Source organism: Acanthopagrus latus, chromosome 10 (assembly GCF_904848185.1).
Source record: "Acanthopagrus latus isolate v.2019 chromosome 10, fAcaLat1.1, whole genome shotgun sequence".
In the NCBI taxonomy this organism is placed as follows: domain Eukaryota; kingdom Metazoa; phylum Chordata; class Actinopteri; order Spariformes; family Sparidae; genus Acanthopagrus; species Acanthopagrus latus.
The window spans coordinates 20178542-20192371 of record NC_051048.1 but is presented as its reverse complement, the minus strand read 5'-3'; the positions used below and the strand labels follow the sequence as shown (position 1 = coordinate 20192371).

Here is a 13830-nt window from a genome sequence, read left to right as displayed (position 1 = left end):
TTTTCTTTTTCAAATGGCATCATGCTTTAAAGCAGGATTGAATCACTTATTTTAAATTCTGTGTTGTTCAGAAAAGAGCAGCAGCAGCAGATGGACTGCATGTAAATGAATGCATGTGAATTTATTTTTTTTCCATCGCTGGAATAAGCTCAGTCTTATTGAACATTTATCATAGGGCAACTGAGTAAGTGGCAAGTGACTGTTCCTTTAACAGTGCTAATATAATTCACCGGCACCATGATTGTAATTAAAGTGGCTTTGTGCATTAGCATCAGTGATATACGGCTGGAGCATTTGCTCCGTTTAGAGTTGCAAATGAATGAACAAAATTCATGAGCTTAAAATATGGTTTTTAGATGTTCTGAGCATGTGTTTAGCCTAGTTAAATCCTGCGATGCAATCATGGATGACTCATTTAAGTTTTAAATGAAAGACACTGTTTCTCGACAGATTGGTGAAGAGCTAATGAATCTGTTGGTGGGTAGTAATGACTATGACTACACAGGGACAGTAGATGGTGGTGTCTTCACTTATCTGCTCCGAACACTGACTACATGAATCAGCCTCGCTCTCTTTTGGACGCACTTTGTTCTCTTCATCAGTCTGTTACATCTCAGTGGAATCAAACCCCCCTTGAAAACAAGCGGTTGCATTTAATGAAGTGTTGTGGATCAATGCTATTTTCCCCCCTTCACTTTCTATGGTCTTTCATCAGTGTGTGCAAAGACCGCTGAGACATGTTCTCTCCCCTCCTTCTCCCCCCTATCAGCCCTTCTGTCCTCGGCTTTAGACGCCTGCAGAAGGCAGAATTAGCAGCTGGACATTTTTAGGAACTTTCCACATTCGTTGCTCTTCTTTCTCCCTTTTGTGGTTTTCTGTTTCATGTGCTTTAACTTTTTAAAAACACTTTCTTGAAAAATTACCATATGGGAAAGCTTTCCAAAAGATTATTTTCAACAGCAGTTTGAAGCGTGAGAGATTTATTTTGTGTACGACTGCTGTACAGTAAAGCTATTGTTTTTGCTGTCCATCTTTCTTTTCAGTGTGGAATTATTCTCCCTCCCTTTCTTTCTTGTCTTGAACTCCAATCCTTTCATAGCACAGAAATAGGGTCATTTTCATGATTTAAAGATACTGTTATAGTAGGTCTGTACTAAATGTCATTTATATATCCTTGAACAAAAAAGCCCAATTTAAATAAAGTGATTCATTAGATTAGATGGTGCGCTGGGGAGCAGCAAAAGACATATATGGTCTTTCTTTTGTAATGACTTTAATTTAATAGATATGGTCAATAGTTTGAGCCAAAATGAGTTTTAATATTGTTCATTTCACACACAAGTCAGAAATAATAGTATCCAGCCAGCGCAGGAATCTTAATTAAATAATAGTATGATGGCCTAATTTTTATCTGCATTTGTGCAGAAATACTGGATTTAAATGTGCAAAACAAACCAAGACTACACAGTAGTAAAAACCAAACTCAGTAACTCAACACTGACCTTCATCAGCTGTCATTCGGTTCTGTATTTGCATTTTCCAATCGCTTTCTACACGTCTTAAGTTAACATGAGCACACACAGCTCTCGAAAGGTTGTGCATCTTCCACCGTAGCACCACCACACCTCCCCTCTGCCTCAGTCTCATCTCCCCTCCCTCCTCACTCATATCCACTCCCTCTCATCTTCCCTCCCTTTACTTTGCAGTGAGGCAGTCAGTGTGCCTGAAAGAGCGAGAGAGAGCCACAAACTGTCAGGGAAGAGCAGAGTTTGCTTTCACGTGTCTCATTTGCGAGGAGAGGAAAGAAGAGATCAGCATGTGTGGACTTTCTTCTGTGATTCAGCTTTTTTGAATTCTCGTGACCTCTTGAGATCACAGAGATCCCTCATAACTCCTGCTTGCTCACAAACCTGGGGCCAATTTTTCTCGCGTTTTGAGCTCCTCCATTCTTAATCTTACCCAGACTGGATTTAGGGAGCGAGCGGGCAGTAGGCGGGTGCCAGGAGGCGCCCGGCCCGTGTGCGTGGGCCGGTGTAGCGCTGGAGTTGGTGCAAGGGAACTGGAGTGCAGGGCCGGGAGGGAGCGCTGGTCCTGGCGGCCCCGAGGGCGAGGAGGCCGGCTCAGGCTCCGGGTTCGGGTCTGGGTATGGTGGCCAGGAGTGGGCCGAGGGTGGAGCAATGCTGAACGCGATCTGGGAGACGGAGGGGCTGCAGACGGTGGGCATCGTGGTGCTGGTGTTCGCCTCGATCAAGCTGCTGCACCTCCTGGGGCTCATCAGCTTCTCAGAGGGTAAGATACTGACGGAGGATGAGATGAAGAAAAAAGACAGAAATCACAGCTGAAATAGAGAATTGCTTGCTGAAAGATAAGTGATATATAGTGAAAACTGCTAAAAGGTTTTTGAATTAGTCATTTCCAGCTTCTGTCTCTGTGTTGGCTCAAACTCTCTTGAAAGTCACTTGAAGTTTGATGACAGCAATTTAAAAACTAAATTGAGGTCACCACACCAAAGCAAGAACGTCTCAGTGAATCTTTTGTCTGACGTTATGAAAACAGAAAATGTGACAGGAATATGTGTGAGCTTGCGATGTGACTGGAGGGAGGAAGATCCTGAGCAGGGAAAATGTGTCGGGACGACTTCTGACTGAATTTCTAGAGCTGAGAAATGAGACTTCCTGTAATTTTTCAGGCATCTGCGTTCATTATTTTTCATACATTGTAGAGCTGATCCTCTTTTTTTTTGCGTATAAACAACAACTTCATTGTTGCCTTAACTCAAGGCTGACTTGGCACAGAGTGTGTCAGGCCTAAATAAACTGTTTAGTTTGGATCCACTGCAGTCGTCTCATTAAATAAAGTAGAGCAGCATAGTAAGCAGTCTGAGCTCCAAACTAGCCAATCCATCAGACCTCTGTTTAGTAAACACGCCTTAATTTCTAATTAGGATAATCAATCAGCTGCTGTATGCATATTCAGTGAGACAAGATAAGAAAAAGTAATAATAGTGGGTAGCTGGAGAAAGCTGACCTGACCTGAGGGAAGTGTTTACACGGAGCATGGAGGTGTTAGCGTCTGTGGTGGTGTTGTACCAAAGGCACACGTGTATTCATTGTGTGGACTGTGAAGCTCCTGCTCAGTGTAACAGTTTACATCCTTCACTAAACAGCGGCAGGCAGAAACGTGCTCGCTCTGTCTAAACAGCGCAGCCGACGTGATATTGATTGTTTTCCAACGGTGAAAAGATACAGATGTCAAGCCGCTGTGTCGAGCGCCGTTTGCCTGTCGATGCAATCTGTATTCCTCACAGGTGTCTCGGAGTGTAATTACTTAGAGAATATCTGCTATCTGAGCCCGAGGTACCTGACAAGCAGTCGATACAGGTATTGATGCTGTGTGCATGTGTTTAAAGTTACGTTCAGGAGAAGGAGCGGCACAAGAGATCGAAAAAAAAAAGATGTTTTCAAAAGTATTAACACGGGCGTTTCACACATTTGGAGACTTGATGGGATGTGAGCTGCATGTTTTATGGCGTTGGAGGAAACTAAGTTCAAATTAAAACCTTTGCATAGGCAGGTGAAACTGTCTAGTACTTTTGCTTTATCTACCCAACAGTGCAAAACTCAAAGATATTAATATTACCATCATAAATAAGAAAGAGGAGCATCAAATCCTCATATTAAAGAAGTGAACCATGCAGATTTAAGGCATTTTTGCTGAAAAAGATAATTATTAATCATTATAAAAAAGAATAGTTGCCTGTTAAGTATTAATTGACTCAGCTTGAGTTATCTGTTGGTTATATTTCGTATTAATTAATTGATCTTTAGTGTTTAAGATGTTCCAACAACAGTTCAGAGGTCCAAGATGTCCATTTTACAGTTATGAAAAAGACCCTAAACAGGGAGTGATTATCATTGTTGCTACAATTAATTCTCTGTCCAATCGATTAATCAATTAGTGCTGCGATCAGAGTTCAGGACCTAGTTGTTGCTGTGAAGTGACAGTCTAAACCACTGAGCCACTGCCTCCTCACACAAACAGTCACAAGGATAACCTCTGTTGACACACATCCCCTTTTGCAGCTGTCACCTTCTGCCATAACTTAAAAAAAACATTTGTTTTTCACCTATTTTTACTTAGATAAAACCTCAGGGGAGGTGTTTAACTGAGCACGCACGCTCTGCTTCACTCTCATACAATCAGACATGTTCACAGCTGGGAGCTGCCCAGTACAATCGCATCCCTCTCCTGCCGGCCACCTGAGCAGCTCCCACCGAGGTATCTTGGGGATAAAAGGTCTGGCACTAAAAGTCTCTGTGTGGTAAACACTGAGGGAGTTTCTCAGCTGGACTGCAGATTCAAACTGGCAACTCTCCAGTTGCAGCAGAGAATGCGAGCTGAGAGAGCTCTCTTGAGTTATTGTACGCTGCCCCAGTCTTTACTGTAGCGTCAGCTGGCAAAGAGGGGAAGCTGAAAGCTTTGCTGAGATCAAGTTGTTGCAGACCACACATTGCAAGCAGAGGGAGTTGCGGCTGGCCTGCAGGGACTGTACACTCTGATCGCTTCTGCTGCAAATTATAAAGACTTCAGACCTGAAAAACAGTTTATTAACAGCCTCTGCCTGCCACTGGCATGCTTCCACGTTGAAGAAGTTTAACAAGATCATTGCGTCAGCCCATGTACAATCACCAGAGCATTGTACTGAGCAAGGCCTGGCAAGCAGCGTATGTGTAGCCACTTACAGTTTAATTATGAATGTAGCATGTATTCCTGCGATCTATCCCAAGGCTAGTGTTTGAATTTCACAGCAGCTGGCTCCCTGATGGCTCCAACTGGCTGGTGAAATCATTTAAAGAGCTCTCTTGTCAGACGTTCTCTTTCTTTTGTAGAAATTTGGACTCTGTTGAAATGTATCATCACATTTCTTAGTCTGATTTGCTTGCAACAAAAAAAGTTGTGTGTCTCTCTCTCTCTCTCACACACACACGTCCTGATCTTTTGCACACATATGTACATTTCTGCAGTCAAACGAGGCAGAGCCGAGAGTGCAAAATGCTGAGGAAAGCCTCATAGGGTGCAGACTAATCACTGTGTCAAACAATGATGAATAATTCTCTCGTTCAGCCGCTCACAGCAACATCCCCAACCCCAACCACAACCCCCTCCATCACACACTCACAAGTACACCATTACCCGAACAGGGATGGGATGCTGTGTCTATTTGGACCCGCCCTTTGCTATCATCAGGCGGGAGTGCACAGAGCGCCTTAGCACTGATATCCATCCAACAAAGTTCTTGTGTTCTCTGCGTGTCCTTGATGGGGATTTATGGTCTGGCGGTGGAGGGAGTTGGTGTCTGAGCTCTGAGCTGGGCCGGTTTCACTGTCGATTGTCTGTTTTCACTTACAGTAATTAGCAGCTTGTTGCTGTGGTGGGTCAGTGTGTTGGTGGTGGAGTTAAACTACAAATAATGCCTGAGACTGCAGTTAACCAAAACTTATCATTCTGGTCCAGACTCTGAGCTGGTTGACAGATTGGGCAATAAGATCATATACACAATGAGATGATATACATTGTGTAAATGAGCTTATTACCTTGATCACCATCATCCTGTTGTTCGGTGTGTTGGATTTGAAACAGGTGGCAAAATTTTCAGATTTACAAATCAAACGAGCCTGTTGAATTTTTATGATACAAAATTATGAATGACCTTTCTGCTGCTGTTTGGTGGTATTTAGCTGTGATCTAGCAGTTCTGACGGTGCATGTCATTGACGATCACATCATGTGGGCACAAAGCAGCGCCAGGCTGAGAGTCCAAGGCTGATGCTGTGATGCTGTTAGTCACACTGGTTTTTAAGTCCTCATCTCTTGAACAGGTATTTATGGTGCTCTGTAAAGTCAGCCACAAGTGAGCGATTAAACACGCTGTCAAACACTGATGTGTGTTCTTCATTTTGTTAAGTGCAGCAGCGGGTACGTTTCCAGTACACCAGCACACACTGGTTTATGGGTTCTCTGTAAACCGCGCCGCATCCTTATGGGATTGTTTTCTTTGTGGAGTCACACATTCGTCATCAAAGCTGAGTCAGCATCTTTTTTTTTTTTCACTATTTCTGTTGATGGCATTTACGATCTGTGCAGTTAATTTAATTGGAAATGTCCACTGGGAAAATAAATGTTTTTACTACTCAAGTAAGAATGAAAATATGCAAACGGTTATTGAGTTACAGGTACTGAAGGGAGAGAGCAGCAAGCAGCTCCCCTGAAAGCCGTTACTCTCCATCAGCTCACCAATCCATTGAAAGGACAACAATCAACTAGGGCAATTACCTTTTTTCCTATTCTCCATAATGTCTGTTCAGAGCTGTGGCATGATTGACTTAACCTTTGCCTGAGTGTCCTAACTTAAAGGTCCCTCTGGTGTCTTTACAGGGATGAAGAAGGGCAAGGCAGAGGAGCTTATTGGAAGTAAAAGGACTCTTGCCTGTCAATTTGAATCAGGAAGGCAAGGGCAAGTATCAGTCAAGTAATCAATTCTGATGAAAACATCACAGATAATAGATTCTGATGGAAAGAGGATAACGGATACGTCCGAGCAAAGGTTTTAAAATGGATGATTGCATGCTGAAAGGCTCCCGGTGGAAGGAGGAGGCAGATTGTGTTCTTAAAGATGTATTTAATTAAATGACCTCTGTGTCGTAGCAGTGCAGGGAGGCAGTATAATGTACAGCGTCTCCGAAGCACCAGCTTGTGATATTCACAGATGTTATTAAAACGTGAATACAGTTTGCTTTAGTGAAGTGAACCACAGTGTCATTAGATTATGTAGATTATGGGGGTATTATTAAGGAAAAAGTGTTGCATAGTTTAAGGTTTAAGCTTTCGTACCATCTCGAGAGCTTTGAAGCTGCACATATTTATTTTTTAATCAAGGTTATAAAATCGGTACGCCTGTTCAGCACGTTCATGGCTTTAATTAGCCAACAAAATGAATAATCATGTTGCCACACGAGTAGCGCAACAATATTTACCATAATTAAGCCGAGGACATAGGTTCTCATGCATAATGGAGTAGTTCCTTGCCAACAGTATAGATAATTGCACATTTCTTATCTTTTTTTTTTCAGCTGGGTGGGATATAACAGGCTTCATAGTTACATGTGTTTGAACGTTTCTTTTGTGAAGTCTGCACAAAGTCTGCCCTGTTCAAACTGAGTTCACTCATTTCCTCCCAGTGGTTGGGCATAAGTGGTGGAAATAGTCTGGTCTGCCTGCAAACTTCATCAGCTGGGTGCAGTGATGGAAAGAGAACTGGGATGCTGGGAGTGAAAGTGCTGACTTGTAACTGTAGTCAATCTCATTGCCAGTGACTTGTGTTATAATTGAAACCGTTTAATGTGCAGGGATAAGTTTTAATTTGCACTGTGTCTGATAAAATATCGCACATTATCAGCTGTGGAGCCAGCCGGTCCTAACACAGAAATTAAATATATTTTTTCTAAGGAGTCAAAGATGATCTACAATGCTGTATGAGGTCTACTGTAGAGGAGGGTAATATTCAGAGTAAACAAAAGTGTAAATTCATGAAGAAAAGGAGAATACACTGTGGGATTGAAGTGGTACATTTTTGGGAAAAATGTGATCAATTCTTTCACTGTATGATAGAAAGAAGTCTCACCTTGAAGAGACATGACTGCTGATTTGTTCTGAACCGAACCGGTTCACACTGTTTTGGTTGAGGTCATCAGGAACGACAACGCAATGGACGGATGAAAAGATATCACTTTTGGGTTACGGCAGTCTGGGTGCATATGATTTTGGGTGTGATTCTGGGCTGACATAAAAGCCACATTCTCTAAAAGGTAATGAAGTAAGTAAGATGTAATCAACCCTCCGAGCCAATTTTGTTTCATTTTTGGAGATTTCTCTGGTATTTATTCCACAGTCGTAGACCGCAACAGATGCTGTACTGCCCCAGTTTGAATATTGTGTTTTTCCTTTGGCTGAGCTTCGTCATATAGAGAAAATCAGATCTCAGTCTAAAGGGCTGTTTTGGGATCTTGGGCTGTTTATGTGAAATATAAACAGTGAATTTCTTGTCGGGGTAAAATCCATAAATCCATTAATGCACTTTTCTGGGTGACTGGTGGCAGCATCAGTGCGAGCTTCCTCTCTGCAGCAGGAATATGGATGACTCACTTGGAAATGAGTCACAAAGACTCTCTTCTTTGAGTATCTTGTTTTGTTGAAACTGAAAACTGAAACTAAACTTTGGAGCTGAAGTGTGAAGTCTCCTTCCTTTGTCCCACCTTATGATAATTCAAATGACTGAAGCAGAAAGGGGCAGAGGACCTTTCCTTTCAATGCCGGAACAAGGTTCCTCGAGATGGACTATTATTGAAACACTTCCGACTGACAAATGATTGCAATTAAAAGCATAGACTGCTCGCTCCCCCAAGATTCCAATAAATGCCTCAGCCCTCTGATGGTGTGTCATTACAGCCAGCGTGAGAGCTGCTCTGCCTCATAAAGAACCTTGGCATCCAGTCTCCAGCGCTCCAGTGAGTTCAGTCGGTCACACTCAGCGAAGGTCAGCATTTTGGTTGACGTCTGTCTTACGGCTAAAGAAATTAGCCACTGTGACTGAAAGACACTAGCTGCAGTTAGACGGGCAGTATTTATTAGACCTGAATCAATTTAGTCTGATTAGACATCGAGTTATCCCAAAAGATGTGCGTTGAAAATGTACAGGCGAATTTGGAGCTAGAGCCTCGTGCATGAGTGACCGTTGGGTCAAAAATGATCATGGCAACAACAGACGAACAAGAAATAAAAGTTAAAATGTTATTGTTACAGGGGCTTCTTCTTCTGTGGGACTTGTATGTATGTGTATGGACACATGTATGTATAACTGTAGGGCATTAGTTTACGCTTCTGCGCTTCTACCCCTCATGGAAACTCGTCCACATCACCTAACGTTGCTTCCAATTGTGCACAGAACTGGAGAGAAACAATTTCAGGCGGTCAAAGCTTTACACTCCTCATCTGCTCTGATCGGATCAGGCCAGCTTTCTCCAATTGAGCTAACAAAAGGCTGTTTTTTTTACTCTGACTGGGCTATCTTCCCGATTATTAGTGTATGTGAGAGTGCGTGCAAACAGTTACTGACACTCAAACTGGCTTGTTCAAACTGATACTATGAAACCATAACCACAAGAAGTGCATTAGCCAAAATGGAATGTAGCTAATTGGACTAATGGCAGAAAGTGATGGCTAATGTGTCCCATTTGCCAGTAAAGCTTTCCTGTAGTACTGCAGATTCTGCGATCTTGCGATAACTAACCTGAGGGGAATAATTACAGCTTCAGATCATTTGGCTGTTTAGATTTATTCTCATCTGTCTTGGATAACTTGGACCTGCCTTCCATCGTTGGCAGTGAAGCACAAAAAGTTGACGTCATGTCACAGGATGAGTAAATTCATGTGTCAGCAGAAAGATTTAAAATGCAAAACAGTGTTTTGTTTTTTTTTGTTCACGACTGTTGGACAGAAAGGTCTTTGTTGTCTCAGTAATGTGCCCAGTCGGCTTGACCCTGCCTTCCCATTCTTTCTAAGTCGATTTCATTTTTCCCTGCCTGTCATAAAGAACTGCAGGCAGTTTTATTAAATAACAGCAATGATATATCGCTCTCCCCGACTCTAGTCTTGGAGCTTATTTGTGTTTGGACCCACCAAATGGGAACAAATGGCAGATCTGTATCCACCTCCTTCATCGTCCGTGTGATTTATCTGATATAAAATGAGCCTATTCGCGAAACAGTGGGGCCTGTGTTTAAATTACTTTTCTGTTATTGACTTGGATGTGCTGTTCTAACACTTGCAAAAGCAGAATTGTAATCAGCAGATGTCCACTGTTGGCAGCGCTGGTATTCTGGGTGTCGGCTGTAATTTGTTTTGGAGGCATTAGAAAATATTTGCTGCGACAAAAGGGGAATTCATTACACCTCAGGAAAGCCATTTTATCTTCTGTCCTCTGGCGGATCGTGGTGTGCAATTATTTTTGCACTTCCATTCACATTCTCACAGTTCTTGTAGTTGATATCAGCTGGCATATTTCTATTGAGTTATTGTTCTGGCGGAAGCGTAGAACAGCCACGTGTCTTCTCTACACAGCTCTTTCTCACCATGCCTCTGTGCAGATGCAAGATATCTGACCAGCATCCAGCCGCCTCCATTACTTTCTGAACAAACAGTGAGAATTCCTAAAGTTTATGTGAGTAAGTAAAGCTGAGAACCTGAGGCAAAAGATGCTGAACTCATGGTATTACTTCCAATTTAGAAGTTGCAGAGTATGTATTTCCAAAATTTCCCCACTCCACTGAAGCACACTGAAAGCATTCCTCTGAGCTATGAAAGGTATCACATTTATAAGTGCAATAAATCAAAATAGCCACACAACACTTACGCCAATGTAGTATTTTGCTGGGCAGAAACGTTGATGTAACTTTGTGTGTGTGTGGGAATTGTGCCAACGCAGATAAAATCCACTACTGGCCAGGCTGCCAGACCCTTCTCATGTGCCCTCCTCGTCCCCCGTCTCGCTGGGTGTAATTTCAGTTAATTGCTAGCTGCCAAGAGTCTGTCACATCTGTCCCTGTTTAGCTCAAAAACAACACGCAGCCCTGGGACTTAAACACTGGATGGAGGTGTTAAAGTGAGCCGGCTGTCTGCCCACTGACCCAATAAATATTTGGCATAAACGTAGTCATGTGTATCTCCAGGCTCTTGCTGATTGGCTTAGATTTAATTTTCCCAAAAGGCTTTTGACTCCCCGTATGTGTAATTGACAATATGACAATTTGTGACACCATCACTAATAGTGAGTTGACCTTTTGAGAGACGATGGAGCTTCAATTCAAAATCGAAGCTGTATTGACCAGCCTGGACCCAAATGTCATCCAGCTAAAAAGATATTGTAACTTGTGATTAATTCGAATGAAAATTAAATTTTAGTGTGTCAGGTTGTGTTATGGCTTTGCCTTTGAAAGAGGAAGCTATTCCTGAAGTTTGACTTTGATGCCATCTGTCTTGAGAACGCCAGGAGACAGATTAAAGTGTTATGAGATTAACACCTGGAAACCACTGGCCTTAGGACCTGGTGTGAGGACGGTACACATGTCAAATATATATATTCACTGTTCAATACATCAGTTCAGTCGTACTGCCAGGGTCAATGTTGTTATTCATTAGCATATGAAACGCTGTTCAAATAAGCCTAAAAATACCAGATAGATTATAAATAAGTTTTAATTTATACAGAAAATGGCATCAAAGGTATTTGGTAACAAACTCCCAATGGAGTAAGACGTTTCCTTAGTCCCATTTTAGATTTAATTCCCAAAATGCAACATAAAAAATCAGTTGTTCCCTGTCGTATCCATCCACTTTAGAAGAAGTGCAAACACAAAGTCAGTCAGAGTGTGTTGTTCATATGCTGCAGGTGGGAATCATCTATCACAAATGAATTGCTAACTCGGTAAAATAGTTGATGCTTAATTTCCAGTTCTTTGAAGAGTCATTTCTAACTTCTGTGTTGGGAGTTACATTGAGATGCAGAGAGATGGCAGGGCAGCGCTGGTGTCCACTGCCAGATGAAATCACTCACAGATAATAGAAATAGAAACATCCCAGAAAGTGACTGCTGATTATACTGTGCCTTAAGCTATGATACAGTCAAACTGAAACCCGCAAATTTAAAGTCTGTGTTGAATTAACTACTGCTGTCAGCTTAAATCCTGAAAGTTACTCTCCGCTCGTGTCTGACTAATGCTGCTTTATTCTGCGACTGCAAGCATCCATACCTGCTCAGTGGCAATGTTGACATATTTTGCCCTTAAATGCAGAGCAGTGGACAGAGTGCAGCCTTCTGATGAACAAGATACCCCAAGATTTGTGTCTGATTGTTCTGTGTTGTGTTGCCAGGACTTAAAAACAGGCTATATTAGGAGTGAGCTTGACTTGAGATAAGATCAGGATTGACTCGGTTCAGGTTATAAGCCTGTCAGGATGGCGTGTCATCAGCAGTGGGAGTGTATCGATGGGACAAGAGGGGGTGAGAGGTGCTGATCGGGTCATCAGTGAAATACTGTCTCCATGAAAACCTTGTGTAATCGACAGATGCAACCATGATACACTGACTTGTAATAACAGTGTTTCAGTAAAGACGATGGTTTGTTCAGATCTGGTTAGTTTAGAGGTGTCAAACACAGTGTGAGCCTCAAAATCTACTGCTGACCTTTCACTGACTGTCATTTAGCGAGCTAAACTAAGACACGAGATTATATAAAGAATTCCACCTGCTAAGGATCAACATGTTAGCGCTGTGAGCATGTTAGCATGTGGACTTTATGGTTTAGCTCAAAGTACAGCTTCACTAAGCAGCTAACAAGGCTGTTGACTCGTGTACCAAGACAAGGAAGTGTGTCGTTGTGTGTCATTATTTAATGAGGTTTTCATATTACCTGTGTGGAAACAGGCCTCTTAAGTGCAACTAAGAGAGGTCACTGAGACTCCATCAATTAGACTAAGTCAGTCATCAAGTGTAACACAGAGCCACCGTCCAATTGTGGTCAAAGATCTTCAGCTCACTCCTGAAGCTGTAAAAGCTCCCATGCCGGCCGCTGTCGTCTGTAACACTATCATGTAAACTGTCAGAAGATAAGTTGTGCTCCCTCGGAGTCGTGGCCTACTTTGGTGAGCCCCGCCTTGTTGGCGCCGGGGTGCTAAAAAGACAGCGAGGAACTGGAGCTAAATCGTATAAGTTAAGACCTCGTTTCAGACACACACACACAAACACAAACAGAGGCTTCTGAGGAGAGACACATGGTGCTACTTTCACACACACACACACTGTCTCAGCCTGATAACAGTGCAGAAAAGGCTCGTAACAACAAAGTAAGAGAGAAGGAGTGATGACATGAAATGCAGGCTCTAGTGAGTGCCATTATAAACTATCTCGGCCAATTTCACACAGATTAAACCTCCACTTTCTCCATCATACGTCTATTTATTAATTTGTACTTGAATCTGAAGGGGGTTTGGCCCTCGCTGTATTAAATCCAGTCGGCCCCATGTGGACCCCTCAGGCCATCGTTTGACTCGGTGAACACACACTCGTACCACAACAAAGATGCAGTGAGCTCAGCAGCTCCGTTCACAAACTGACCCCAGATTTATTGATATCACGCAGCCATCCGTGGTCGACATTTTCAGTTTGCGAACAATATAGATTTATCAAATATTTATAAGCCACTCCTTCACGGGTTATTGATCCAGTTGATTTAGGACTAGTGAGGTTTTACCCTCTAGCTTGACTTTACCTTGGAGATGAGCGATTCCTGAATTCCAAACCTTGAGGGAGTGTAGCTGTTGAACCGTGACTGATCGGCCCAGGTTCATACTCTCACATTCACTTTTCAGGGATTAAGCATTTTTTGCGGCTTTGTCAGCGCACTGATGACGAAAATACTGTGTAGTAGACCATTTTATAGCTAATAGTCTACAAAGCTAGTCCCACTATGTCCCGTGGTAATTATGTTTGGCTGAGGCATTTTTCTTTGTTTATAACCCTACATAGGGCATCCAATCTCATTCTCTTGTACTGCTGCAGGCTAAAAATGGCTAAGGCAGCTTTGTGACTCCAAGTTGGGTTTGTGATGAGCTGTACAGTCAGCTACAACCTGCCATTAATACAGCTGTCACTCAACCAGCTGCTGCAGTCTGTTTTTTCTCTTTCAAGGAAGGCAAAAGTATGGCATGGCTTTGTGTT

The 13830-nt window shown here is 42.5% G+C and overlaps 1 protein-coding gene across 8 annotated transcripts in view; it reads left to right on the top strand.

The window, feature by feature from the left end:
• Positions 1-13830, top strand: part of kcnip4 (Kv channel interacting protein 4) — a 128855-nt gene that overhangs the window by 100685 nt on the left and 14340 nt on the right. Inside the window, exon 1 of one of the 8 annotated variants that reach the window (XM_037112042.1) lies at positions 1726-2289. The exons of the other annotated variants lie outside the window; for them this stretch is intronic. Within the exon in view, the coding sequence (XP_036967937.1) occupies positions 2178-2289 (112 nt within the window). The 5' untranslated portion in view covers positions 1726-2177. Of the gene's footprint in view, positions 1-1725; positions 2290-13830 lie in introns of those variants that run through there. 8 annotated transcript variants of the gene reach the window in all.